At 38.1% G+C, this 27,022-nt stretch overlaps 3 protein-coding genes and 1 long non-coding RNA gene across 4 annotated transcripts; 2 read left to right on the forward strand and 2 right to left on the reverse strand.

Annotated features, from left to right (window-relative positions):
• Positions 1-7,666: 7,666 nt before the first annotated feature.
• Positions 7,667-9,309, reverse strand: LOC129731490 (V-type proton ATPase subunit S1). Its single transcript, XM_055691552.1, has 3 exons — positions 9,031-9,309; positions 8,815-8,923; positions 7,667-8,749 (listed from the first exon to the last, which is right to left on the reverse strand). The coding sequence occupies exons 1-3, from the start codon at positions 9,294-9,296 to the stop codon at positions 7,805-7,807; spliced, it is 1,320 nt and encodes a 439-aa protein (XP_055547527.1). The 5' UTR covers positions 9,297-9,309; the 3' UTR covers positions 7,667-7,804.
• An 8,692-nt stretch (positions 9,310-18,001) lies between these two features.
• LOC129731756 (uncharacterized) lies at positions 18,002-19,407 on the forward strand. The gene is made up of 3 exons (XR_008729083.1): positions 18,002-18,143; positions 18,278-19,266; positions 19,330-19,407. It is a non-coding gene; the product is annotated as an uncharacterized LOC129731756 (long non-coding RNA).
• A 2,915-nt stretch (positions 19,408-22,322) lies between these two features.
• LOC129731250 (PHAF1 protein CG7083) lies at positions 22,323-24,982 on the forward strand. Its single transcript, XM_055691094.1, has 5 exons — positions 22,323-22,540; positions 23,043-23,125; positions 23,197-23,804; positions 23,862-24,095; positions 24,154-24,982. The coding sequence occupies exons 1-5, from the start codon at positions 22,477-22,479 to the stop codon at positions 24,497-24,499; spliced, it is 1,335 nt and encodes a 444-aa protein (XP_055547069.1). The 5' UTR covers positions 22,323-22,476; the 3' UTR covers positions 24,500-24,982.
• Positions 24,983-25,210: 228 nt separating this feature from the next.
• Positions 25,211-26,182, reverse strand: LOC129731251 (uncharacterized). The gene has a single exon (XM_055691095.1). The coding sequence runs from the start codon at positions 25,996-25,998 to the stop codon at positions 25,315-25,317; it is 684 nt and encodes a 227-aa protein (XP_055547070.1). The 5' UTR covers positions 25,999-26,182; the 3' UTR covers positions 25,211-25,314.
• Between the last annotated feature and the right edge of the window lie 840 nt (positions 26,183-27,022).

The raw sequence follows: 27,022 nt of genomic DNA on the forward strand, positions 1-27,022 counted from the left end.
TACCAACATAAACAGCATCTGGTTTTTTTCACAAAAGTTTGAAAGTCGTTGAATCGAAATTAACAGTTCAAGAAATTTATTTCAATTCGAACAGCAAGAAATTCTGTAAAATCTGTATTTTTGACAATATTCTGTAATACAGATTCTGTATTGCTTTTTGAGTTTAAAAATCTGTAAAATACAGAAAAATCTGTATATGTGGCATCCCTGAACAACACTCGAAAAAATATCGTTAATATTTGACGATAGAATTTTTTGTGCATTAGACAAAGCACAAGCTTATCGTTCCTGTTGAAGAAGCACCAAGAATTTCTCGTAATGCGTCGAAGTCAGAATTAACTCTATATCCTTAAAAACCAAATCCAATAATGCTTACGTTTCATAATGAATGGTTTTGTCTTATTTAACTTCGATTAAATCAAATTTATAATATGAATCTTACTTTCAAAATAATATGGGAGCCCTTACGAAAGTTCATTAATTGGCAAAAACAAGAAGATATGTTGAACAAAATTATCAACAAGTTTCAGCGAAAAATCATAGCAATCAACAATTCCATTTTTGTTTTTTGCTTGACAATTTTTTGCATTTGGAACGGTTGGTGTCCATTCACGTCGTCTGTGCTAGGAATGCTTGCAAGTAATTGGTTTATTGTTCGCGTAAATTTATCATTGAAACTTTTTATCAATTTTACCGCTTAGCAATGAAATTAGAGTGATAACTAGCATATTACAAAATTGTTATACATTTTATCTATCCAACAACATATTGGTTATTATTATTCATCATGTGGTTATACTGTTAATAACGTTTGAAATCTGACGCAAGATTTGCCAGTTTCATTTCTAATTTCACAGAATGCATCTCAGTATAGTAAACAAAGACGTAGTCCCACGTCAAAATTAAACCGCAACTGCAACTGCAATTCCAGATATTTCACCCGGACGAAGAAAACATTCACAAAACACATTTCGCCGCTAGCGAATTTTGGTTACGATTTTCTCAATAAATATACATTTGTTCACCCTCAAATGACCTCAGTTACGTCATACTAGCGAAAGCAAATAACTCAGGCATTTTGAATACTCACGATTAATGGAGAATACGGGATATATAAAACTTCAATTTATCAAAACACATCCAACAGTTCAGTTCGTCAGCAGTCAGCACGGCATGTTACTGGTGTTTTTGTTGCCAAAACAAAAGGAAACAGTTTTCGTTGTGAAACGCGCCGTATCCTTTTTGCCTTTCTCCTAGAAAGGTATAGCAATCACTGGAAAAACCGAAGGAATAAAAGTGGTCCCAATGGCCGAATGTCATTCACCACTCGACTTCTTTCGACGAACTGAGCATTTTCTGTATGTATGTATGTATGTGTGTATGTGTGTGTGTGTGTGTATGTGCAACTTTTTTTTCTCACTCACTTTTCTCAGAGATGGCTGGACCGATTTCCATAAAATAATTGCAAATGAAAGGTCTAGTTGCGCCATAGGTTGCTATTGAATTTCATTGTAATCGGATTTTTAGTTTAGAGGTTATGTATCAAAATGTAAAAATCACGAAATATGAATATCTCAGAAACCACACAACCGATTTCAATAAAACTGGTTTCAAATGATTGGGCTGTCCCCAGAACCCTTAACTTTTGAAATTCGTTATGATTGAACATATGGTTCAAAAGTTATGTAAAGAAAAGTTATCCTGAGGTTGTTTAAACTCACTCATTTTTCTCAGTGATGGCTGAACCGATTTTCACAAAATTAGTGTCAAATGAAAGGTCTAGTTGCCCCATAGGTTGCTATTGAATTTCATTGCAATCGGATTGTAAATGTATCCGTTGTTCATAAAAATGTAAAATCACATAATGAAAGTAAACATATTGTCTTTCTCCTAACGATCACTGGCTGATCAAAAGGTAGAAGAATGATTGAAATGGCCGAATGTTATATACTACTCAACTCAGTTCGACGAATCGAGTATTTTCTGCATATATGCATGTATAGGTGTATATGTTTGTGTGTGGGTGTGTGGGTGTGTACGTGTGTATGTGCACCTTTCTTTCGCACTCACTTTTCCCAGAGATGGTCTGACCGATTCTTTCTATCTTGGTGCCAAATGAAGGGTCTATTTGCCGCTTAGGTTGCTATTGAATTTCATTGTAATCAGACTTTTAGTTTTGGCGCTGCGTCAGAATGTGAAAATCGCTCTTATATCTCAGAAGCTATGAACATAGTTGAATTCAAATAAATGAGCTTTCAAACCCCTAAACAATGAATTTCATAATGTTTAAATATGTGGTTTGGAAGTTATAAATAGAAAGAAACGTAACCCGCAGACTGTTTAAAACTATAGCTTCGATCGAAATATGTGGCCTCAACATCATTTAAATTCGATATTGTACTATTTCAATTGTTGCGGCCTTCCTCAGGATTGAAGTTGAAATTAAAAGTCATTTCTATCATTTCACTTTTTGCCTTTCTCCTAGAAAGGTATAGCAATCACTGCAAAAACTAAAGATATAAAAGTGCTCGAAAGGGCCGAATGTCGTTAATCACTCGACTCAGTTCGACGAACTGAGCATTTTCTGCATGTGTGTGTGTGTAACGCTCTCCCAATCTCACTCGATTTTCTCAGAGATGGCAGAACCGATTTCAATGTAATTAATTGCAAATGAAAGGTCTAGTTGCCCTATAAGACCCTATTGAATTTTATTGTAATCTGATCTCTAGTTTAGAGGTTATGTATCAAAGTCACGAAACATCAATATCTCAGAAACTATACAACCGATTTGTACAAAATTAGTTTCAAATGAACGGGCTACCTAAACAATCCTTAACTTTTGCATTTTATGGAGATTGAACATGTGGTTCAGAAGTTATGGAAAGAAACGTGTTCTGGAGACTATTTAATCTCACTCATGTTTCTCAGAGATGGCTGGACCGATTTACATAAAATCAATGGTACAATGGAAGGTCTTGTTGCCCCACAAGATTCTATTGATTTATTTTGCAATCGGATTTTTACTTTGCCCGTAATGTCTAAAAATGTGAAATCCAGCTATGAAAAGAAACATATTTCGAAGACTACTTGGACTCACTCACTTTTCTCAGAGATGGCTGACCCGATTTCCACAGAATTGGTAGCAAATGAAAGGTCTAGCTGCCTCATAACACCCTATTGAATTTTGCTGTAATCGGACTGTAACTTCGTCCGTAATGTATCGAAATGTGAAAATCACGAAACTTCATTATCTTAGAAACTACACAACCGATTTGAACAATATTGATATCAGATGAATGGGCTAGTTAAAGGTTAACTGATGAATGATGATTGAACACGTGGTTCAAAGTTTGGCTGCCCTATACGTTACCTTCTCATTTGATTGTAATCAAACTTAAGCAACCGTTATGTTTTAATTTGTAAAACAACGAAAGTCTATTATCTCAAGTATTGCACGACTTATTTGAGCATAACTAGTGTCATACAAACGAGTCATTTCTCAAACCTACAAATAACAACTTCATAACAATTTGATATGCTGTTCAAAAGTTTTGGAAAGAAAAGAAATTCAGAGACTATTCAAAACTATACCTGCTTCGATCGATATATGGGGCTTCAACATAATTCAAATGTGGTATCGTACTATCTGAACGTTCCCGGTATCGCTCGTGATTAAATTGTTCGAAATTGAGAGTCATTTCTTTTATTTCAATATTTCTGAAGCACTAACATTACGTCAAATTTCATATTTCATACTTCAATTACAACATCAATATTTTAGAACCCAAAGAGTGAATATACCTTTATTGGATTTAAGCATTCATGTAAATCTATTTTTATAAATAATAAGTTTGAATGAGAAAGGCTGAGTCTGACCGATAGGTGGATTAATTTAGGTTTTTATTAGAGTTTATGACATGAAATGTTTATTGAATTGCAAAAACTCCTATTGCTGTTTGCATATTTCTACATAAAGAAATTACTTTATAAATCAAATAGATATGTAGTAATCAGATTTAGAGTACAAACATATTTCGCGGTAAATTTGGAGCCACTGCACACGCTGCGCCTTGCGCAAATTTCTGAATCCCTTTTGTTCTCACACAGTAAACGACAACATGAATCAATCCCTCGACAATCGTGTGTATTAGGGTGGGGAAAAGTGATCGATTTTCCAGAACCAAGTTTTTTTGGTTCCTTTTGGGGCCCCAAACAACCCTAAACTTACCGGAAGTCGATTGGTTTTGTCTCCGCTTGGCGCATTGCATTTCAAATTTGTATGAAAATTTATATGGGAAAACTAGCAATACTCAGAGGGAGAGATATGCGAAGAGAGTGTTGTGAGCCAAACGAACATGTCAAAATTCGAGCCAAACGAACAAGAAAGGTAACACATTGAAAGGTACTGCAATAAGGGCCGATAAAGAATATATTTATTTTTACACGTTTTTCATGTTTTATTGCTAAAACATGAATTGAGAATGCTCCAAAGTTGCTTAATCACAGTGATTTTTAACTGGTGGTTTACAAACCCTTTGTATAGTCTACAGAATAATGATGAAAGTGTATAAAATAAACATAAACATAAAATTTAACACCTTGACGGTTTTTGTGATGCACTTTATTTCTCCCCAGGACTTCCACCGTCACCATCAGTTATACGAGCCGAATAAAAAAGTTAGTGAACATTGCGCTCTGAGAAGAGATCTGGCACCTCTGATATGTGAAACCTAGTTGCCAAATCAGCGTTTTTTTTCATCGCTTATCTCTCCCTCTGAGGATCTCTAGGGAAACCCCACTTTCTTGCATTTACCTTTCTAGAGAGCTCAATAGTGATCTAATAATACACAACATTATGTTAAAGTATAGTATTTTAGATGCCTAACAACTTTGCAGAAGACACTGAAGAGCTAGAATGTCTCTAAGAAGGGCTGTACTTGTTCAAAGTTGAGTATGTCGATTTAAATGCAAAAAATCTTGTTTTCTGCCAACATTACCAATGTACCGGCGTCAGTAGGATTCCCATCAGAAATAACCTGTCGTAACGAGTTTATACACTCAACTGGACCAAGCGAACAAATTTAGGTCAATATTCTAGGCGTAAATAGAATCTACAACGTGTTTCAGAGGTTACTTCTGATGGAAATCTCACTGTCGCCGGTACACTGGCAGTGTTGGCAGAAAAAATGATTTGCAACATAAATTTCGACATACTCAACTTTGAACAGCTCTAGTATTTTTTTTGGCACACCATAGCTCTTTAGTGTCTTCGGTCAAGTTGTTAGGCATCAAAAAACCTACCATTTGGAGACATGAAACCTATGATTTAAGCCCTTTTCAGCTCTTTAAAATGGAAAATGCAAAATAGTTGGTTTTTCCATACAAATCTCCATATAAATTTAAAATGCAATGCGCCAAGCGGAGACAAAACCAATCGACTTCCAATAAATTCAGGATTGTTTGGGGCCCCAAATAAAACAAAAAAAAATTTGGGTTTGGCTTTCTGCTATCAAGTTTCGTTTTTTTTTTTTCATATAACGATTCCCCACCCTAGTGTGTATGGTTTTAATTTGCTCGTACAACTTATGGCGTTAGAATTCTACTTATACTTCAAATGGTGGAATACCGAAGAACGTTTATTTGCAATTCATATCAATGAAACTAGAAGAAACGAGTATAGTTTCACAAGCTTTTTCTCTCTCTCTGCTACTAACGAACTAAACCAAATACTAACTACAATAGAAATGGCTTGACCAAAAAGGAACTGTAAGAGTGGCTGTTTTGCAATTAAATTTAGAAGCTCCGTTGAACTTTTTGCCGTAAGTAGAGCTGTGTAAAAGTATTCTACTTCAACCTTGCGGTCGTGGCTTTGCACATAACTCTCCTGTGATTTTTCCAATAAGATAAAAAGTAGAAAAGTATGCTAGAGAAATAATAGATGAAGTTAGGCAGCTTACTAATGTCGTTTTCGTTTTTGCGGTGTAGCTACCCCGCGGACTACACTTTGTCCTATCACTGTTTTCTTTACATTTTCCGGACTATCCCGGACTACCCTTTTTCTGTCCCGGACAGTCCGCGCAAGAAACAGAGTGCAGTTTTGAAGACACCAACACATTCACACGTATGTGTCAAAATCGGTTTGCTTTGATTATCGTTCTTCGCGTGTCTAACATCAGGTTGAATTTTATTTATTTTATTTTGTTATTTTGTCATTTTTCAGTAAATTGGCAAATTTTTCGTACAGCAGCACAAGCGCGATAAAAGACAATGGCGATAATGACCAAAACAAAAGTGACAGCTACCTCTGGTATTATACGCACACCATTGCAACTGCTCGGAAAGTGTTTTTTTTTAAGCTGCAAAGCGTAGTCCGGGACGGGATAGTCCTGCCGTAAAAACGAATTCGACATAAAGAAGAATGACAGTTTAAAACATGGCAATCGACATAGACTGACGAGAATTTGTAATTTACCCTAACCTAATACTAACAGCTGAGTACAGTGCCGTCGGTTGATGTGGGTAGTATGGGTAGTAGTTCCCACTTGAAAATATCCCTGTGGGTACTTACCCACACAGAACTATCGGACAAAACCAAAAAAAATAATGTTTTAATGGTTTTTAATGGTACTGTAAGTGAAGCCTTACCAGAAGTCCGATTAAGTTTAAATTTTGGATGAAGACTTGTTGACAAATGTGTTGAGCCTTAACTTTTGCTTAGAAAAAATGCACAAAAATTGCCGATTTTGCATGGGTTTAATTTTACACTCACTAACGAAACAACCCAATCATAACAACCCATGAGTCAGCAGAAAAAAAATTTAACTCGAACTTAAACCGTGATAGCGAAAACAGTGAAACTACTCATGCAGAAGTGTGCGCGTTCAAAGAAGAACGGTACCTCGCTACGTCAAAACAAATATCGTGGACGTCGGGTTTTGGCATCTACAATATTTTGGCACTATTGGACAACAATTAAAGCATCGAAAAAAAGCCCAATGATCCTGAGCGATAAGAAACTCCAAAGGATGTTGAAGAGAAAAACCGAGAGAAAAGTAAGTCCATCGCTGCGTGCGCCTGGTCGGGAAGTTGGTGCCACCGGTCAAACTGTGAAAATTAGCTGGCGAACATGGATGGCAACGACTCGCGGGGCACTACGTATTTTACTTGATGCCAAAGTCAAAGCCGCTTTTCTTTCGCTCCGGACGGGCCGTAAACGAGGAAATTTATAGTAAGAAGTGCCTGCCGGAAATTACGTCGTTCATCAAGAAACACCATAAGGGCGAAAACGCCGTGTACTGGCTAGATCTGCCGTCGTTGGTGGAGATGGAGCGTCCCCTAGCTGCGCCCCTTCGAGAGTTTTTGGGCAAAACTGCAGCGAAAGATCTGCTCCAACAATTTCGTCACGAAAACTTAGGAAAAATTGATAAATAGAACGAAGAAAGAACTCAAAAATATGCCTACACGCATGTTTTCGTCCGCCATGTCGATTGTTCCGGTCAACTTTCATGAACCTTCCCTATTCCTTACTACCCACTCGGTAAAATAATGTGACGCCGGCCCTGGCTGATGCCAATAGTTAGAAGTATTGTCACCAAGATGACTTGTAATAGCAGTTATTGAAGCTATTGAATTGCAAAATTTGGTCTGTGATATTTGGAGCGTACAGTTATTTTTACATTTTAAAGAATTTTCTATTTTGCCAACAATGATTAATGTCCTACCTAAACAAGTTTTCGCATAAAACAATCATCATCTGGACACAATGCTGCGAATGACGCGGCTGTACGATTTCCCTTCAAGAGGATTATTCGGCAGCAGTAACGGTAATAGTTTTACCCTTCGGATCGTCATACCGATCCATGGTGCGAATGTCCATCATCCAAGTAATTCCGTAGCTTCCAATAATGATGAAAATTGCCACCAAAAACAATCCGGTTAAAATTCCTGGTGAAGTGAAACCTACGCAGTCCCAGGAATCACCGAAGTCGAATTTTTCTACATTTTCTTCGAAGAACGGTTGAAGCTGAACCTCTTCGAAAACAATTTGACTTTTATGATCGGCCGTATAATATTCCAACCTATTGCAATGATAGGAAAAATGCTGATTTACATGCACGCGATGCCGCAGATAGTAGGGGACATTATCGTATGCAACACCAACTATTTCCCATGATCCCTGCGCAAGCATGAAATTCAATTTGAGTTGACCACTAGGACCCGCGATATCGATTTGAAAATTTTCATCAGTTTTGTTGTCGTTGCTTTTAGTAGCCGAGGTCAGTACCACTTCCGTTGGAGTCTGCTCATCGGAACCAGCTTTGAAGCTTTCATAAGCTATAATGAAGTCGTTCGGTGCGGTTAAAACCGTTCGTGTTACCTCCGTAGTGTCCTGTTTAACCTGTCGCGTACGACGAATAAGGGTCGAGTAGCGGAAAGACGTCGTTTTTCCAGTGTAAATCGCTAGGATATTTTTTGACTTTTCTCGTAGGCGATTATATAAGTTACTAATGAGCGCATCATGTGACGCAAAATCATTACCGCGCAGACTAACAATGACAGCTGCCCCACCTTGAGGTACAATTTCTTCGCTAAGATTACCATCTTCGAACATATCAACACTTTGGACGTTTTCGAAAGCGGCTAATGGTTCCTGTACATTCGGGAGGTAACTTTTGCGTTCCTCCTTTGCTAAATTACGGAAACATGTCTGAGTGTTCAGCTTGCATAGAGTCAAATCTTCGGTTGATAACTGGATGAAAAGATATATATGTACTCGATATTTTTAAAATGGATTTTGCTTCGTAGGACAATTACCTGTTCCTCAACAAAAACAACCGTAAAAGTTTCCGCGTTCACTTGGGACTCGACCAAAGCAGCAAACTCTGATGTTGCATACTGCGGTAAGGCAGGAACATACGACACGCTATAGAAAGAAATTCGACATTAGAACGCACATCACATGACCATATCAAGATTGCTTCAATTAGAGCAAATATTTCTGCCCACATGATTTCTACGGAAAGCACTTACGATGATTTGCCCCAGATGAACACGGGCACATTTTCTGCCAGCGCATAGCTGGATATTGCCACCGACAACAGCAGCACCGTGAAAGTACGGCTGGACTTCATCACGTAAAATTGTGCGTATCTAGTAAATCGTGAGCTGCACCAGCCAAATTCCAATTTGTTACTGCGAAACTGAACTGATTCGGTATATCTATTAGGACTTATTTTAACAAATAAAATACGGATCTCGTGACTCAACCTTAGCCAGCACCACACCAAACACAACATAACGTACGTACCTTAAGCCTCTTGAACACATACACGCATACACCCAAGCTGAACAATTTATTTTCGCCAGAGATGCCAGATGTTTTTGGAAAATGTTTGCAACGTTTGCAACTACTTGAAAAACTAAAGTATACACGCTCGTAATTAATAACTCATGAACTGAGCAAATCTGACTCAGTTTTCAGAACGATCTTTGTAGACGTCAAAAAATGAGTAAAAGTCCTTTTCGATTTTGAGTAACTTTCCCGTTCTTTTTGGGTTCCCTTCATATAACTTCATTCTAATAGCGAATTTCTTTTGCGTCAGGGCAAATCTAGGGTGGCATTGTGCAACTTGATTCGAGCGATTTTCACTATTTTCGAGTACGTCACATACTGCCAGTTTTGCTTTAAGCTCAAAAGGAGCTGTCATTATCATTTGTCCTTCGGCTCATCTAACCCGCAAAGTTGAAAAAATACGAAAAACAAAACGTAACGCCCACCAGCGATCATTTACAGCCGAAATTCGTTGGTTGGAACACAGCTGCCATCCAACTAGCGAATCGTGTTCGTTAGTTGGATGAACTGACAACTGGGCAAGGTTTTCAAAGGGGGCGCCAATCGTTTGTTTTCTTCCTGCTTTGGGAAATTTCCTAATTTCATTGCGGTAAAACTATGCCAAAGAAAATGAACTTTGCTCATCTGTCTTGCTGCTGTAGTAAATATTTTATGTATTTGGTCAATACTTTTTCATACAAAAATTCCAAAATGATAAAGCGCAAGCACATCACTCTGCTTCTTACCTAAAAAATAGAGGATCGCTACGCTGGATAATTCCGGTGAAGGCGTTGAAGAAATAAAAGAACAAACAACCGAACAGTAAACCTTTAAGTTGCACACAAAATGTTGTAAATTTATAACATGTACTTTTCAAATTACGCGATTGATTATGCCAGAGATGCTCTGCATGAAGTGTGCAGTTAATAGCGCTGAGAAACAAACATATTAGTGCTGAATGAATTAAGCGTAATAACTAAACATGTTTTCAAATTTTGAAGTAGAATACTTCTCTCAGGAAGTTCGGCTACATAGGGATGTGAAATGAAAATCTAAAACCGAAAAAAGTGAAAAATATGTCCAATTTCAAATGCTAATAAATCGGTTAGTATTCGATGGATTTCCTTCGTTCTTGCAGCAATAGATTGGAAAATCTTCTAAGATTCTTCCCAAAATAAGATAATTGTAATTTCATTATTCACACTATTGTACTATTGAAAATAGTCAAGCCTTGTCAAAACGAAAATTCGACCTCTGATTGGTCGTTATATGCTTGCTTCCCAAGCAAGGTCGACAGGATCATATACCTTGCAATTGAAAACATGCTATTTGGCCTATATAAGAGCCTGTTTCAGCCGGAGCCACTCATAATAGTTCTAGACAGCGACAACAGCAGTCGTCCTTCCTTAGCAGCAGCACTAGCCCTGTGGTTGGTCACCACGTCTCAGGAGCAGCGCGGTTTTTCTCAGCATGTGTCGCCAGACAGCCATTATTCCCCCCGTGTTGGGGCAGCATGATGATGGCCATCAGGAAATCCAATTTCGGAAATCGAAATGCCTTTTTTAAGGCAAATAAACAAGTCATTGAAAGTTAATAATTTTTGACAACGCAAGCAAGCATTCTGTGTTGCATCCTAGCAATTCAAATTTGTCGCACCCGTCTAATTTACTGAATGTGAAATAGCTTCCACAGTGCATGTTGTCCGTGTATCTTAATTCCCCCAATGTTAGGGCAGCTCAAAGGTTGTAATTAGCAACCGATTTTGAACCGCAACATGCTTTTTTCAAGGCAAATAAAAAATAATTGAAGGTTAATAATTTTCTGGCATCAACACAAGCAGACATTCTGTGCGGGATGCAATCAAATTCTGTTGTAGTTGTCTAATTTTCAAGCTTTCCCAAGCACGGTCGGCAGAGTTATGGACCTAGTAAATTGGGAATGCATCATTTGGCCTATATAAGAGCTTCATCAGATAATAAACAAACATTTCATCGGATATTAAATTGAACAACTGAAATTTGAAGAACACAAATGATTATTTGAAGAGTTAATATTTTCTCGTTTTGCGCTATAATCCAAAGTTAATTATCTTCATCTACATGCATACTCTGATTAGTATTACGTGTTTGCGTCGCTTAGTGTTTGGCTACAGTCATGCAGAACGCAAATAACGGCGCGATGCGATTCGGCAAGACGAAATCTGTTGAAATGTATAGCTCTACTTCGCCTTAAAAAGAGCTGTACATTTCATTACGGTAAGGCGAATCGCATCGCGCCGGCATTCGCGTTCTGCATTACCGTAGCCATTGTTCCGTTCCCGTTTAATGATGTCGTATTAAATGTGCATATTACAATTCGGCAGCACTTCAACTTCTCATTTGCACAAAATTTAAAAATATTCAATGAACTTCATTCAAAATATCAGACAAAAAGAAATTACAATACTGCCAATGAACGGTCAACGTTTATTTACTAGAAAAAATGACTGACACGCAAGCAGCCGGGTTATCTTTCTTGTAAAAGTATTCTACTTCAACCCTGCGGTCGTGGCTTTGCATACAACCTTCTTGTGATTTTTTTTACAAGAATAAATAATATAATTTTATTTTAGCAATATTTTTTCAGTTTTCGGACCCCTGAAATACATTTGAATGACGTTGAATTCTGGCATTAAGCAGGTATCAGACGACGCAAATATTTGCTATTTTTGGTACGATTTTTATTTGCACAAAATAAAATCTGTATTGAAAAATAGCAAATATTTGCTTCGTCTAATACCTGCTTTAGAGTGCTTTTTAGTTGGGTGACAGCCCAACTAACGAACACCCAACTAACGAACATCCAACTAACGAACAGCCAACGAGCGAATCATCACTGTAGTTTTGTTCGAGTTACTCGAAACGAAATGTGCAATGTCACCCCTGCCGAGCAATAAAAAACGGCATCGCCATTTACGAAGTAAAAAAGAAATGCCAGATAATTATTTACGAACTAAGGGGTCATCACAAATTACGTAAGGGTTTGGGGGGAGGGGGGGTATCGAAAAATTCTTACGAATGCCTACGAAGGGAGAGAGGGGGACTCAAGAGAATCTTACGTAAGATTGAAAAATTTTAAAAAACTAAAAAAAAATTAACAAACTTAAAAAAAATTGAAATTAGTTAAATTATTTCTTGCTGTGATTCTAACAGCTGAACCTTGACAAAGCAGTGAATTCACCGTCGCTGAATAATTTTGCACTTTACTTCATTTCTACTTGATTTCAAATTTTATTTACTTCAACATGATATTAACTGAACTAACTTGTTCTGTTTTTATCCTCTACGAATACGCTTTATGTAAAACAAATGTTTCATTTTCGAATATATTTTTTTCCTTGAAAAAAAATCTTGCGTAAGATTCATGGGGGGAGGGGGGTAATGAAAAATCTCACTAAGCCTAATTAGAGGGGGAGGGGGGGGGGTCGAAAATTTCGAAAAAAGTCCTTACATAATTTATGAATGACGCCTAAGCACGTGAGGTGGTGGGTTGAAGCCAGGTGGGTGGTTTTGAGCAAATAATCATAGTAGCATTGAGTTAAGTAGCATTTGTTTTGATTATATCGGTACGGTTGAGGCTGACAAATTGTACAGTGCGCTTCGGGCAGCACGCCAGGTCTAAACTAGGTCAAAATCGAGCGAATAAAGAAGGGTTTTGACAGCAGTTAGTGCGCTTCCAGGTCAAAACTAGGTGAGCTGATGGAATAAAGAAATTCGCTATAAGTCACGTCGCAAATTACGACGCACATCTTGGATGTGATTCTGATGTGCTTCGTATTGTATTTGTAATCATCTGAAAGAGCAGCATATTATAAACACTTAAATTTTTTTGCCGGGTCTCGGTAATTTTTGCCGAGAACGGCACCACTGAGTGCTCGGTTAGAAAAAAAATGACAGCTGTCACATGTTTTCGAAAATCTCGGTTCAACCTAACTTAAGTTTCGGCACAAAATATTAACGAGCCGAAATATCAGTTAGGTGAACCGAGATTCACAAAAAAATGTGACAGCTGTCATTATTTTTTTAACCGAGCACTCAGTGGTGCCGTTCTCGGCAATAAATTACCGAGACCCGGCAAAAAATTTTAAGTGTGTAAAGAAAATGTGATTTTCAAAAATTTTCTATCGTTGTCCTTTAATTTTTAAATCATGAATCAAAACTGCTCGAAATCGAAGGACAATGATATAAAATTTAAAAAAAAACACACACATTTTGCTCAAAAAATAACATTCTTTTAGCCGATATATAAAAATCAGAAATCCGTGAATAGATAAACAACCCAATTCACAGGAAAAGTTGAAAAGCTATAATCTTTGAAGACAACGTACTTGAGCTTTAGGGCAATTTTTTCCCTTTAATCGACAAGTGATAGTGATTCATACAAACATTAGTGTTAATAAATCTTTTTTTTTTTAAATGGCGTTTGGCTCGGTTTGGTTGCATCCTGAGAGTGATCTCTTACTTGAATAAGAGTAAAAATTCTGGAGTGTACTCTAATCGGAATAGGGCTGACAATATCACCAGCAAGGATGGAAAAACTCGTATCGCATAACAATCATTCGGGTATCATTTCTGAACGTGCTATTTATAAGCTTTCAATCCTAGCAAACCATCGCTATTAAAAGTTACACATTCTCAAGCTTGCAAGAGACAACTTAGAGCAAAGAAATATATGGTAGCTTTCTTTGATGATTTTGTTTCAGTATTGCCTGCTTTAGGCGGAGCGAGCAACATATAGCGAGTGTTTCACGAAAGAATCGTAAACGACTGCACTCAAGCGATCGCAATCAATGAGAATAAAAGAGAGGTGAGGAGGAGAGTGAATTTTTCTAGTATTAGTAAATGCTTCAAATGTAAACAACTAGACGAACTCAATGGGAAAGCCAAATAGCTACGTCACTCTTTGGCATCAACTATGGGCGGAGGGGGGCGAGCAGAGGAACGCGTGCAAGTGTTAGTAAGTTTCCTCCTCACCTCTCTTTTATACTCATTGGATCGCAATGATTCTTTCAAATGTTGGTTGCTTGTAGGCGTAATTCGGCTACTCCACGTCGTGCTTTCACCGTAGCAATGGGCGATCTTTGAAAAAAAATCGATTCTCCTGCATCGATTAATCAAAATCAATAAAATCGATTCATGAGAAAATCGAGTTGGGAAAATCGATTCAACAAAAAATCGATTTTTGTTCGGTATAAGCTTTTTACGACCTTTTTTGGCTATATTTATGGAGATTTTGTTTTGTTGCGTTTTCTGGTTTATCAATCATGTTCAACGAGTTTTCGTTCACAACATCTACTAACGATACGGCTTTTTTAGTTTATTGCCATCTTCTTTTACCGCGTGTACTCTTTTGGCGGTTTTTTTCTACTAAGAGCTTTCGTTGTCGCTCATCCCATAGACCATTTCACGAGACGTTTGTGAACTTGATTCATGAACGAAATTTTGACAGAAAGTTTGGAACCGCTGACATAATGCACGTGAAAGCATCATCAACATCAGCAGGATCCATGACACCTGTCAGTTCGTGAAATGGTCTATTGTTTCGGATGCACTGCTTCAGGAAACAGTTGCCATGACATCGGTAAAATTGTTTGAAAAAGTGTGATTTAAAAAAAAAAGATAGACGGCTTACAACGCTTGATCGCACTGGTTTTCGCCCGAAGAGCCCTGTGGGATAGAATAATTAGCCAGTTACACAACAGGGCGCTGGTGAACAGATTATGGCGAGAGGTTGCGAACGTAAAAATAAAATGTTGCTGATTAATTCAAAAAAATAAAGCGCTTCTTCATTTTTAGTTGATGAAATAAAGCGGAAATGGGAGTGTCTCCGAGAAAAATTCCTGAAGGAAATGAAAAAAAAATACCGAAGGATAAATTAAGCGAACCCAACTGTGCGACCTACAGCAATTGGCCGTACTTTGAGGTGATGCTGTTTTTGAGAAATATGGTCAGACCACGTAAACAACTGTTGAACCAAGATAACTCCGATGAAGACTATCAGACAAGTACAGTGCAGTTTTATGAGAATCCGATAGAGCTGGTAGAAATGCCATTGAAAGAATCAGTTGTGAATGATTACCCAGCTAGTAGCAGCAAAACGGCTGTCGAAGCGCCCTCGGATCTGTTCTCAGTGACGATGAGGCTGAGCTGTTTTTCCGAAGCTTGCTGCCACACGTTCGCAAGATGCAACAAGAGGATAAGTACAAAATCTCGTCCTGCACCACGTTCACCGGTAGGACGATCCGATCTAATTTGTGGTGAAACTGAATTATTTAATAAATTAAACTTTAAATTAAAATTTGCGTTCTTATGTGACAAATAATGGTCCCACTTAGTGTTGCCATTGTTTTTTACTTCAGAAGATTCAATGTTGATAATTAACATATTAAAATATCCTTTTATAGCCTATAATCGTCCCCATATCTTCTCTTTTAATATACATGTTGCTGAACAAGGTTTTGGATCTCCGTGCAAACGCTAGATTATCCTCCGGATCTAGCTTCCGAACGTGTGGCAGAATGCTCTTAAAGAACATTACATCCTCATCAAATTCCTCAATGATCCTGCTCATTCCAGTAGCTGTAGCCAGGGATGCCACATGTACAGATTAATCTGTATTTTACAGATTTTTGGCCAAAGTAACGGTACAGAATCTGTATAAACAGATATACAGATTTTCGTCGAAAAGTACAGATTTACAGATTTTTCGAAATTGACATTTATTTTTAAAAACAATCCAAATTTTATTTTTTTAAATATTGAGCAAATTGAACATATTTTCAACTCCTCACACGTTTTGAGCTAAAAATTTGGTTTATGTACCATAAAAACTTAAAAAATACAAAGTTCTTTGTGTTTAAACAACACAGATTTTTTTTACAGATATTTTTGTTCCAGATACAGATGTTCAGATTTTTTCAAGGGAAAACACAGATTTAAATGTGGCAACCCTGGCTGTAGCATCCATTTGCAATGCAACGGCGGGGGGCTCATTCGGGTCGTAGAATTTTGTGACGGTTGCGTCACCCGGGTTAAATGCGCAAGGTCTTGAATGCGAGAAATGCGCAAGATCTTGCACGCAAGTCAGCTTTCAAGTTTCACAGAGAAAATTAATGTTAACTCGAATTTTCTCAGAACGGCGGTCCTAGCGGAAAATTGTGAGTATGAGCGAATGTTCGTCTACTAGTGGGTCACCATTCCTGAAAATATTATTTTTCTGAATTTCCTTATCATGGAGTAGAAGTCGAATAAGTGACCCACACACGTATATAAGGCAAATTATTGAAAAAATTGATTTTTCCCAGTTCGGCCGGCCTAACGAAAAATTTTGAGTATGAGCGAATGTTGGTCTACTAGTGGGTCACCATTCCTAAAAATATCATTTTTTAAAATTACCTACTCTTGAGTACCTCGCATGTACTTTTGTATGATTTCTCTTATTCGTGTACATTTCGTATGAAAAAACTGTGTTTGTGAGAACGTTGCTTTTGGCGGGAGTACAAAGTAGAAGTCTTTTGTGTCTTTTTCTTTTTGCTGAAGAGCCTTTGAGCGAAGCGTTCTGCTAGAAAAGATTACGTTTGGGGAAATGAACTTAGTTAGAAAACTATTGTTTTCCGATTTAAATTAGTTTTACAGGCATTAGAAGCCATGTCAAATAAAATTATTAACAATTTTCGACAAAAATCGTTGCAATCCTCAATTGATACGATAAGCTCTCTGTATAGCCAATGAGTTAGCAATTAAGTTAGTTGTAAGTTTACTTCCCCTTTTTGACAAGTAGGTTTAAATCCCTACGAATGATAAGTTTTAATTGCGAAAGCAAACAAATCCTAATAAATAAAATTACAAATTTCCAACAGTGTTGAGAAGTCACCATTTGTGATTGGACACACATACTCATTATTTACTAATATTTATCATAAATACTTAAACTACTAACAAATCCCCCTTATTAAAAAAAATATACACTAAAGTCGCTTTTTACCCGCGAGATACGTGCCGCGTAAAAAACGCGTAAAAAACCGCGTAAATTCCGGAATTCGCGTAAAAAAAAACGCGTAAATTCCGGAATCCGCGTAAAAAACCGCGTAAAAAGCGACCTTAGTGTATAGGGATGAGAAACCTATCGATAGTTTTTTTTTAAATATGGCGGTACAAAATGAGACATATTCAAAATTCGATAGCTCAGCTCTGACCCTGCTTTCAAGTTTAAAATTTGACATGGTGATGGGCTGGGGTGTGCAGAACATATCTGGGGTGGTGACGTTGATGTGCTTTCTCATGTTTCATATTAAAAATTTTAAATTACTTTTTAGTGATAGCGGTAAAATAGTTTGATCACGCACATTAGAACGCACTACGTTGTGTTTTATTGCCCGCGATGGGTGATTGAGGCCCAGGTACGTGCTTTCTCCTTAAATTGCAGCATAACGCCGGTCTTAACTAAATTAATGTAGGGTAAAGAGATATAAAACGCCCCCCCCCCCCCCCTGGGCGAAACGCCCCAGTCCTTTTTTCGGGAATATGTAAATATTAAAATACGAAAATATTGAGAATCCCTAGTGTTTCATGTAACTAGTATACTATGTAAGTTTACCTGTTGTCACTAGCAACCAAACAGAAAGAAAAAACAACTTTGGTTTGAAGTGCCTCGGCTCTAATTTTCAGCATCATTTACGTAAGGTTTTTTTGTTAATTAATATAGTTTAGCTAGCGTTATTTGCGCTTAATCCTGTTAAGTGAACCAATAAGCAGCTGTATCAAGTGGAGAAACGGTAAGATTTGCCTAAATTGCTAAAATATTTAATAATTTCGGCAACGCTACTACTACGGGTAATATGCCCTGCTTCCAGTCGGGGTAATATGCCCTATTGCTGGTGCAACCTAACCGTGCATTCTTGTTTCGTAGATGGCACGTACACCTATTCGTAAACCGACAAAAAGACGGTCGTGGAACATTGAGAATCTGTCCCGAGCCATGAAAGCCGTACACCTCGGTTTGTCTAAAACTCAAGCAGCAATCCAATACGGCATTCCCAAACGTATTTTGAGACGGTATTTAGATTCAACGGTACATCCAGAGAATGTAAAGTTAGCTCGACTGGGAAGTTTTGCCACAGTATTCTCACCCCAGCAGAAGGAGCAGCTGGCCGCGTACGCGATCGAAATGTGTCAATGCTTCTACGGATTAACGACTCGGAACATGCGAAGCTTACCCGAAAAAAATAACATCAAAAATACATCAAAAATTGCTGTAATTGTACATAGTTTTACCATAATTTAACCATGTTTTTTATTGTAAATACATCATTTTTACATTATATATCATTGTTCAGAATAATAAAAAACATTGTTTTTGCCATTTTTACCATGAAAAAGGGGGGTGGTTATGTATCTTAACAGCATTTTTTCAGGCACTTTTCCCATACATTTAGAAGTCACTGACGATGTTTTTCATGGTAAAATTATTGTTGGTGGTAGGTTCAACAACAAAAAACATTGTTAAAACATGGTAATAACCACAAATGTTCGCAAGCTTACAGTAAAAGTACCATGTTTTTTATGGTTACAATAAAAAGTATTGTCCATTAACTGTTTCGACCACAAAATACATCGTAAATTTTTTTTCGGGTAGCGTATCAGATGGCTGAAAAAAATGGGATTCCGCATCTATTTGACAAGGAACTCAAGCTAGCTGGGCCAGATTGGCTAAAAGGTTTTCTTCAGCGTCATCCAAACATTTCCCTTCGAACACCGGAAAACACTTCTATCGCACGGGCAAGAGGCTTCAATCGGAAAAGTGTTGCGCAGTTTTTCGATCTGCTGGAACGGGTCTTTGATGAGCATCCTTACCCACCCAGTAGGGTTATCAACGTTGACGAAACGAGTGTCGGCACTGTATATAGAGTGATGTTATGCTTTTGGATGTTATTTTTCACTTTTTTGAATTGTTCACTTCAGGTCCGGGGGCGAAAGACGAAAGTACTGGCAAACAAAGGGCAACATCAAGTTGGCAGACTAGTTTCGGCAGAAAGAGGTGAAAATACGACTGTAACGATGGCCATGTCAGCTTCCGGTACGTTCATGGATCCGTTCTTCATCTTCCCGCGACAACGGATGCATGACGCACTGATGGTTGGAGCTCCACCGGAGTCCAAATTCGCTTGCAACTCCAGTGGGTGGAGTACTCTGGAGACGTTCTCTCAATGGTTCGATAGCTTCTTGAGGTGCTATCGTCCTACGCAAGAAGATCCGGTTTTACTAATTTTAGATGGCCATTTAAGCCATACTAGAAACCTGGAGGTTCTGGAGAAGGCAAGGGTCAACCACACTCGAATTTTATCAATTCCGCCTCACACATCTTATAAGCTACAACCACTTGATGTGGCATTTATGGGTCCTTTTAAAGGAGCCTATTCTGATGCATTATATAGGCTTCTTAAACGGAATGGTGGAAAAGCAGTAACAATATACAACGTTGCTGCTTTGGTTAACGAGGCATTCAAACAAACTGCCAAGAAGACCGTGGCTCATAATGGTTATAAAACAACCGGTATAATGCCATTTGACCGAAATTTATTTTCTGATGCTGATTTTGCGGCTTCTGATTCACTCGGGCGACCCTTTAAAACCATTGATTCCTCACCGAAATTTGTACAGAATGAACAGCAACTCACTGTTGAACTTGGCGACGTTGTACCAGATAATAATCTGATATTGGACATCAACACATTTTATTTCGTGGATGAAAACGGAAATCTTACATCGCTTGTCGTGCAAGACACCGATGCCAGCTCAACCGTTGTGATGGATCACGAACCGGAGTTGTTGATACCGGAGTATCAGAACCGACCGCCATTGACAAATGAGAATAGAAATTCGCCGTCTCTCTGTACCGTCAAAATAGAGTCAAATCAGACACCATCAGTTTCTGAACAGAGAACATTGGCAAAACGACGTAGGTGGGATTGGCCGAATGCCGCAGTTCGGTCCGCTAAACATGATCTTCCGTTGGTGCTCGATAGAGATCCTGAGCTGGAAGCTGCAGTGCAAAAAATAAGTAAGCGGAAGGTTAACAGAAAAAAAAATCATTGCGAGGAACTCACGTCGTCGCCATACCGGAAGAAGCTGAAGCAGGAGCAGGTAGCAAAGGATATAAAAAATATTTGAAAAAGACCTACGCGAAAGCCAGGTCTAGACAGGAAGGAAGATAGTATTTGTCATACATGTGGATATCTGTTTAGCGTTTCAGAACACGGAGATGGCTGGCAGAAATGCATCACATGTAGTGAATGGTTTCAGTGAAAGCTTGATTAACTTGTATTTACAAGAATTGAATTTCTTTGTTTTTTTTCCTGTAAAATTGTTTGTTTTTACAATAAAAAAAGAATAACAAGCAGAATCATGCTGCAACAGAAACAAAATGGTTGTGTTTTAAATGAATTGATTAGAAAATAAAAAACGTTGACTTAACAACAAGATTTGTCATTAATTAGGTTAGTTGTTAATTGTTCAATTGGTTGACGCCACAATTGGTAAAAAACAATTATATATATTTTAGTTAATTCAAACACTTGTAGCTACAGCTATTTTTAAGGCAGCGGCATAAAAATGTTCTGTTTATTATATAGGGTGCATATTTTCCTTCTGCATCGGGGCATATTATACTGAATCAGGGGCGTTTTGCCCCGGCAGATTTAAAAGTCTGCGATTTGAATGTAATTTTTGTTTTTAATGTAGCGATTTCGTATATTTTTTACAAAGTAAAATATTTGCAGTGCATTACCAACTAAATGGTGTATTTAACTGTATAAAAGATTCGTTGTTTGTGACAAGCATAACTGTAATATCGACGTTCTTGCTTAGGGGGGGGGGGGGGCGTTTTATACCTCTTTACCCTACCTTAATTTTCTTCATCTATCATTTATTTGACACGGCACAAATACAAGTTAATGTTTATCGGCGCCAATTATATCTGATGTCTTACTTCCTCGAGTATGTGTCTCAATTACTTGAAGCAAATTTTTTATCCAGCTGCCGACTATGAGCTTAAATTAAATCTAAGTTAAAACTAGAGTGTTTTTTATTAAAAGCACTGGTTTGTTGATTAATGTTTTTTATTTCCATAGATAAACAGCATATGCATTATGTTGCGCTGCTGGGCCAAGATATTACGGACTGGCATATTGAGTTGTCTCCCTTGGCCCTGAGTGTACCGAGCGATTATTCTAAATTTTATTTAGAACATCTTTGCAAATTATTCGAATGTAATAATTTAATTGTGTAATTTAATTTAATTGTTTATATTTATATTTAAAATTAAAAAATATCTACATTTAAAATTAAAAAAAAGTTGCCTGAGTTTGATTTCTTTAAATTCTACCAGACGTCGCTTTTCACGTACATAAATAATGGTTCGCGTATCGGCTTATCGCTTGATTCGGCCATTTCTCGCCAAACATGTGAAAAGGGCCCATGTGCCATATGTAAACAAGCCAAATTTTCTCGTTTTTTTATCAATACAAGCGAAATCTGCTCTTACCAATAAGATTTATTGATAAAAGAATTTACTCTTAATCAAACAATCTTATTTGTACGACTAGATTAAGCTTGTATTCATTGAAAAACGTAAAATTGTGGCTTGTTTACATATACCGAATAACAGGGAATGACAATGAATTCATGTCATGGGCTCAAATTAATTTGTGCCCGCTGTCAGCAGTAAGATAAAGATGTATGAAAAGAGGCGGTGATATGCTGTCTCGTTTACACATATGTTGAGTTGCTAGCCCTTAAAACATGGCGCGATGCCATAGGCGTGGTTTTAGAGTCTGCTAGCACTGCTCACACGTACATGATATTGAATAAGAAGCTGTCAGTATGTGACTAATAACAAATATAAAAATATATCTTTCCTTTGTTTGCTCACACAAAAAGTCACAATAACAACAACAGTGCTGTCAGCGCGATTTGCAAGCCTAAACAAAGAAGGTTTTGGGAAACTGCGTAGAACGAACAAGCTAAGTGAAAAATATTAGTTTTTCGAAAAAAATTGTGATTTGGTTTGGTGATTCAGCTATCACACAACGACGGAACTAATCCTTCAAAATGCTGGACTTGGAAGTGGTTCCTGAACGTTCACTAGGATGCGATAGTTGGGAATTTATCCTAGGTAAGGACATTTATGTTTTCACTTAATCACCTTCGACGAGCTAATTAATGTTGTGAATAACAGCTGCTTTATGATGAGTAACATTCGACCTTATCGTTTTGTATGGAAAGGACAATAAAAAATTAAAAAACACAAATTTTGTAGCGAGTGAGAAGTTCTGAACCTTGTTACTGGACATGGCTGGAAAAATTAAAAATTTTCTTTGTCTTGTGTCATCGGAGGCTTAGAGAGTGGGTAATTTTTTTTTCTAAAAAAAATGGTTCAGTTTTGCTATGTTGATAAACCATTTGTCTTATTCTATGAGCAAAGAATCTCTAGAATTGATTTTTTATTAACTGGCTTAGTCGCAAACCGACTTTTAGCACATAGAACGCAAAACCTAACAAGGCTTTCGATCCCTTGATAGTGGCAATAAAATGGTGCACAGGCTAGGATAATTTTTCTCTTCATTTTGTAAAACCAATACCGTATTTATTAAAACATATTTATTTCTTGATTTTAGGTATGCATTTTTCCCAAGCTGTAGCAATAATACAATCGCAAGTTGGTACTATTAAAGGCGTACAAGTTCTCTATTCCGACACGGTAGGAGTTAGCGACTTCTCGAAACATTTCGATATGCTTTAACACGTTTTTTTTTTGTTCTGGTATAACAGGCTCCTTTAAGCGTAGACATCATAATCAATCTGCCTCTGGATGGAATTCGTCTGATTTTTGATCCGGTTCAACAACGACTAAAAGCAATTGAAGTGTTTAACATGAAACTGGTTAAGTTGAAGTACTATGGACTTCCATTCAACTCGCCCGAAGTCGTACCGTCGATAGAGGAAATTGAACACTCGTTCGGAGCAACCCATCCGGGAGTGTACGATGCAGCGAAGCAACTGTTTGCGTTACATTTCCGAGGATTAAGCTTTTATTTCCCGGTTGATAGTAAGCTACAGCCAGGATACGCACACGGCTTGGGATCGCTTCACTTTCCGAGTGGAGCATCCCCGGTTGTATCGAAAATGGCTTTGTACAGTGGCGGTAGTATCGCGGAAACACGGCCGCCACCATTGCCTTTGTCCTGCTATAACCAGCAGCTTTATCTGGAATCGGCAACAGTGTTGCGCAATTCGGGAGGGACGCGTGGTCTGCGCCTTCAATTATACACGGAGGGATCTCCTCGCGCTTTAGAGGCAAAAAAACAATGCCTAACCCGAGAGATTATCTTTGGTGATAGTTGTCAGGATGTCGCAAGTAACTTGGGAGCACCCTCAAGGTTCATTTTGTTAAAAACAAATTTTAAGTACCACCAATGACATTTTTTCTTCTTTAGGGTGTTCTTTAAAAGTGAAGATAAGATGAAAATTCACTCGCCTAGTGCCCACCGTCGAGTACAGTCGAAGCGTAGTGATTTCTTCTTCAACTACTTCACATTGGGCATCGATGTTCTGTTCGATGCCAGAACTCAACGGGCCAAAAAAATTATTTTGCACACCAATTATCCGGGGCATTATAATTATAATATGTATCACCGATGTGAGTTCAATCTGCAATTAGCACCAGACAAGTAAGTTTATAATTATGATTCGACATAAATCAATTCATGGTAGCTTCTCTGTACTTAGGGTCACTGAGGACACTCCGTTGGACACACCTGTCAACGTAAGTGCATATTCCAAGTGGGACACAATTTCATCCCGCCTCGCCCCAGCAGAGCGGCCGGTAGTCTTGCATCGTGCCGGCTCAACAAATACCGCAAATGTGTTTGGGTCTACATTTTGCTACGGTTATCAGGACATAATTTTTGAAGTAATGCCCAACAACTATATTGCTTCGGTGACACTTTATCATCCGGCACCCTATTTGGGTGAAACTGGATATGGCAGTGGCAGTAATACTAGCAGCGTCAGCAACAGCACCAGGAATCTGCTACAGGACAGCGCCAAAGGTAACATTCGTGTCAGTGCATGACCGGCTGTGGGGTTTAATCATCTGATCCTAGTTGGTCAGTATTTAAGTTGCGCTAACTAAATCAACTAGATCGAACCATTGCACATTCAGCATATGTGGATAGAAATCATTATTAACAAATCATTGTGACAAAAGTTTTTTTTAGCATAGCGGCTAAGTTTATGTTTGGGCCTCCAATGTTTCAATTTACCATAAATAGAGATTTCTTTAAAATGATCATGCTACTAACCGACCGCATTGGAAGTCGTTACAAGCTAGTGAAGTTCAAAAATTTATTGATCGTAACTATGCGAGGTGGTAAAATATTCAAAATATACAGAAAATGGTACACTATATTGAAATCACCATCTGTGATTAGCATAAAAATGCTTCAATGTGTCAGTATCCAGCAAAAAAAAATTAAATGTTATTTGAAAACTTTTAAATAAAAAAAAAACAATAAAAAAACTACCCTAAATATATTTAAATTAGGTTTCGAACAAATACACCTGTATGCTTCTATGTGAAAAATTGTGAAAAACCTGCAAATTCATAAACTTTGAATATTCTTATACTTATTTGAATCTATATTTGAATAATCTAATACTTCAGTATTAGAACACATTAAACTTTTAAGTAATAATTTTAACACTCGGAACATTCCCAATTATTCTTGGCCCTAGACACCCGCTTTTAAAATATTTCGAAGAAGCACAAAAGAACAAGTTTTCGATTGAAATTTTTAAGCCACTACATTTTTATTCACAATTTTCTTTGTAAACGTTAAAAGCTAACGTAATTGAACGTAACAAAATCACACAAATAATACATATGACTTACAATTTTATAACACTATCGTTACGCAACATAATTGCCAATCGCATATCTTTCGGCATGAGCGTATTCCTGTCACGATGCAATGTACACCGGTAGGCGTCCTCCATCAGTTGTACAGCGTAGATTTCCGACGATTCCTGCAAACACAGAAGCGCATCCGAAGTGATACGAATTTCCTGGCCAGAATAACCTATCAGAACTTCTCGAATGAGGCGAGCGAAAGGAAGCTTTGGGATCACCAATCCAGTACCAGCTTGTAGTCTAACGATTTCTTGTATTACTTGAGGGTTTCTCGATTTTCGCGGTACTGATGACTTTCTTGTGGGTTTGTTCCGACTATTGACTGTATCTTCGGAGTGATTTTGCAAAGAAAGACCGTCAGTAGACGGCTCGCTTAGTACTGTTGACTCGTCAATGGATCGTTGATTATGTTCCGACAATGGCAGTGATTGGCTAGTGTCGGGGAAGGATGAAGAGTTGCTGTCCGTAAGAACCGAATGTGATCGCATAGGACTCGAGTTGGGCTTAGAACGTATGGTTCCCTTCTCACCAGCTTTCGGAAATACCGGATCAGGTACAATTTCCTTCCCCATCATATCATCAAGCGATAAATTCGGCGGTTGAATCGACGGTGGATCTAGCTGTTTCACATGTTTCTTAGGTTTTCTACCTCTCCTAGCCATTTTCAGAGTAAAATTATAGACATGCGCTACACAACTTTGAAGGATAACAGATGAGGAATACACAATATGCACTAAAGTGACTGAGGACTGCGTGAGAGAAATGACTAATAAAGTGAGAGTGACTGTGAGAACAGAGCCATCAATTGAATATTTTTTAAATCTATTGTTTGTTCCAACAGTGAACAGTATCAACTCAAAAAATTGGTCATTCTGTCAAAATTTGAGACACACTGTTAAAAATGCTGTTTGAAAGAATGTGAAGCTCAATAAAGTATGTGCGATGTCTACTATAATTTTATAGACTATGCTTAACAAGACTTGAAAATAGTAAATGCATTACCTGTGAACACACTATCTCATCTTTACTGTGGTGGTGCATTAACTATTCTAGAGTCTTGTGCCTTTGAAAGGCCGAAATCGGTCATTTGTGGCCCCTACACAGTAAAGATGGTCGGTTCGGGTTTGAAAATTTTTGAAAGTGTCGGGTACGGGTCGGGCTCGGGTTCGGGTTTGAAAATTTCGGGTTTGGGTTTGAAAATCCGAAACCCGACTATATCAAATAAGCATATTTATAAGATAATGATGTCTAACCCACTCGGAGCGGGCGGCTGAATTACGAAACGCGGCGCCTCGCCAGCTATATCTAAGAAGGCAGCCCCGTCGTGAGACTAGTTATCGCAGCCCTAGTAAGGCAGCATACCGAAGGTAAAATACTACGAACAATCCAGATATAAATACGGAATGGAATGATCGGCATGGACCTAGACGTACGAAAAAAGACAACGATTATTGGAAACTCGGTACTTGGAATGTAAGGACTCTACTCGAACCGGCACGTGCAGGTATCCCGGCTAGAGAGCTGCAAAAGGTGAATGTCGAGGTTGCTGCCATACAGGAGGTGAGGTGGCCGAAAACGGGAGAACGCAAATTCCGGGCAGTAGATCCTATTGCGGGAACATCATTCAAGTACCACACCTACGACAGTGGCGGCGTGACAGCAGAAAGGGGAGTCGGTTTCGCGCTC

This window comes from Wyeomyia smithii, chromosome 3 (genome assembly GCF_029784165.1).
Source record: "Wyeomyia smithii strain HCP4-BCI-WySm-NY-G18 chromosome 3, ASM2978416v1, whole genome shotgun sequence".
NCBI lineage: Eukaryota > Metazoa > Arthropoda > Insecta > Diptera > Culicidae > Wyeomyia > Wyeomyia smithii.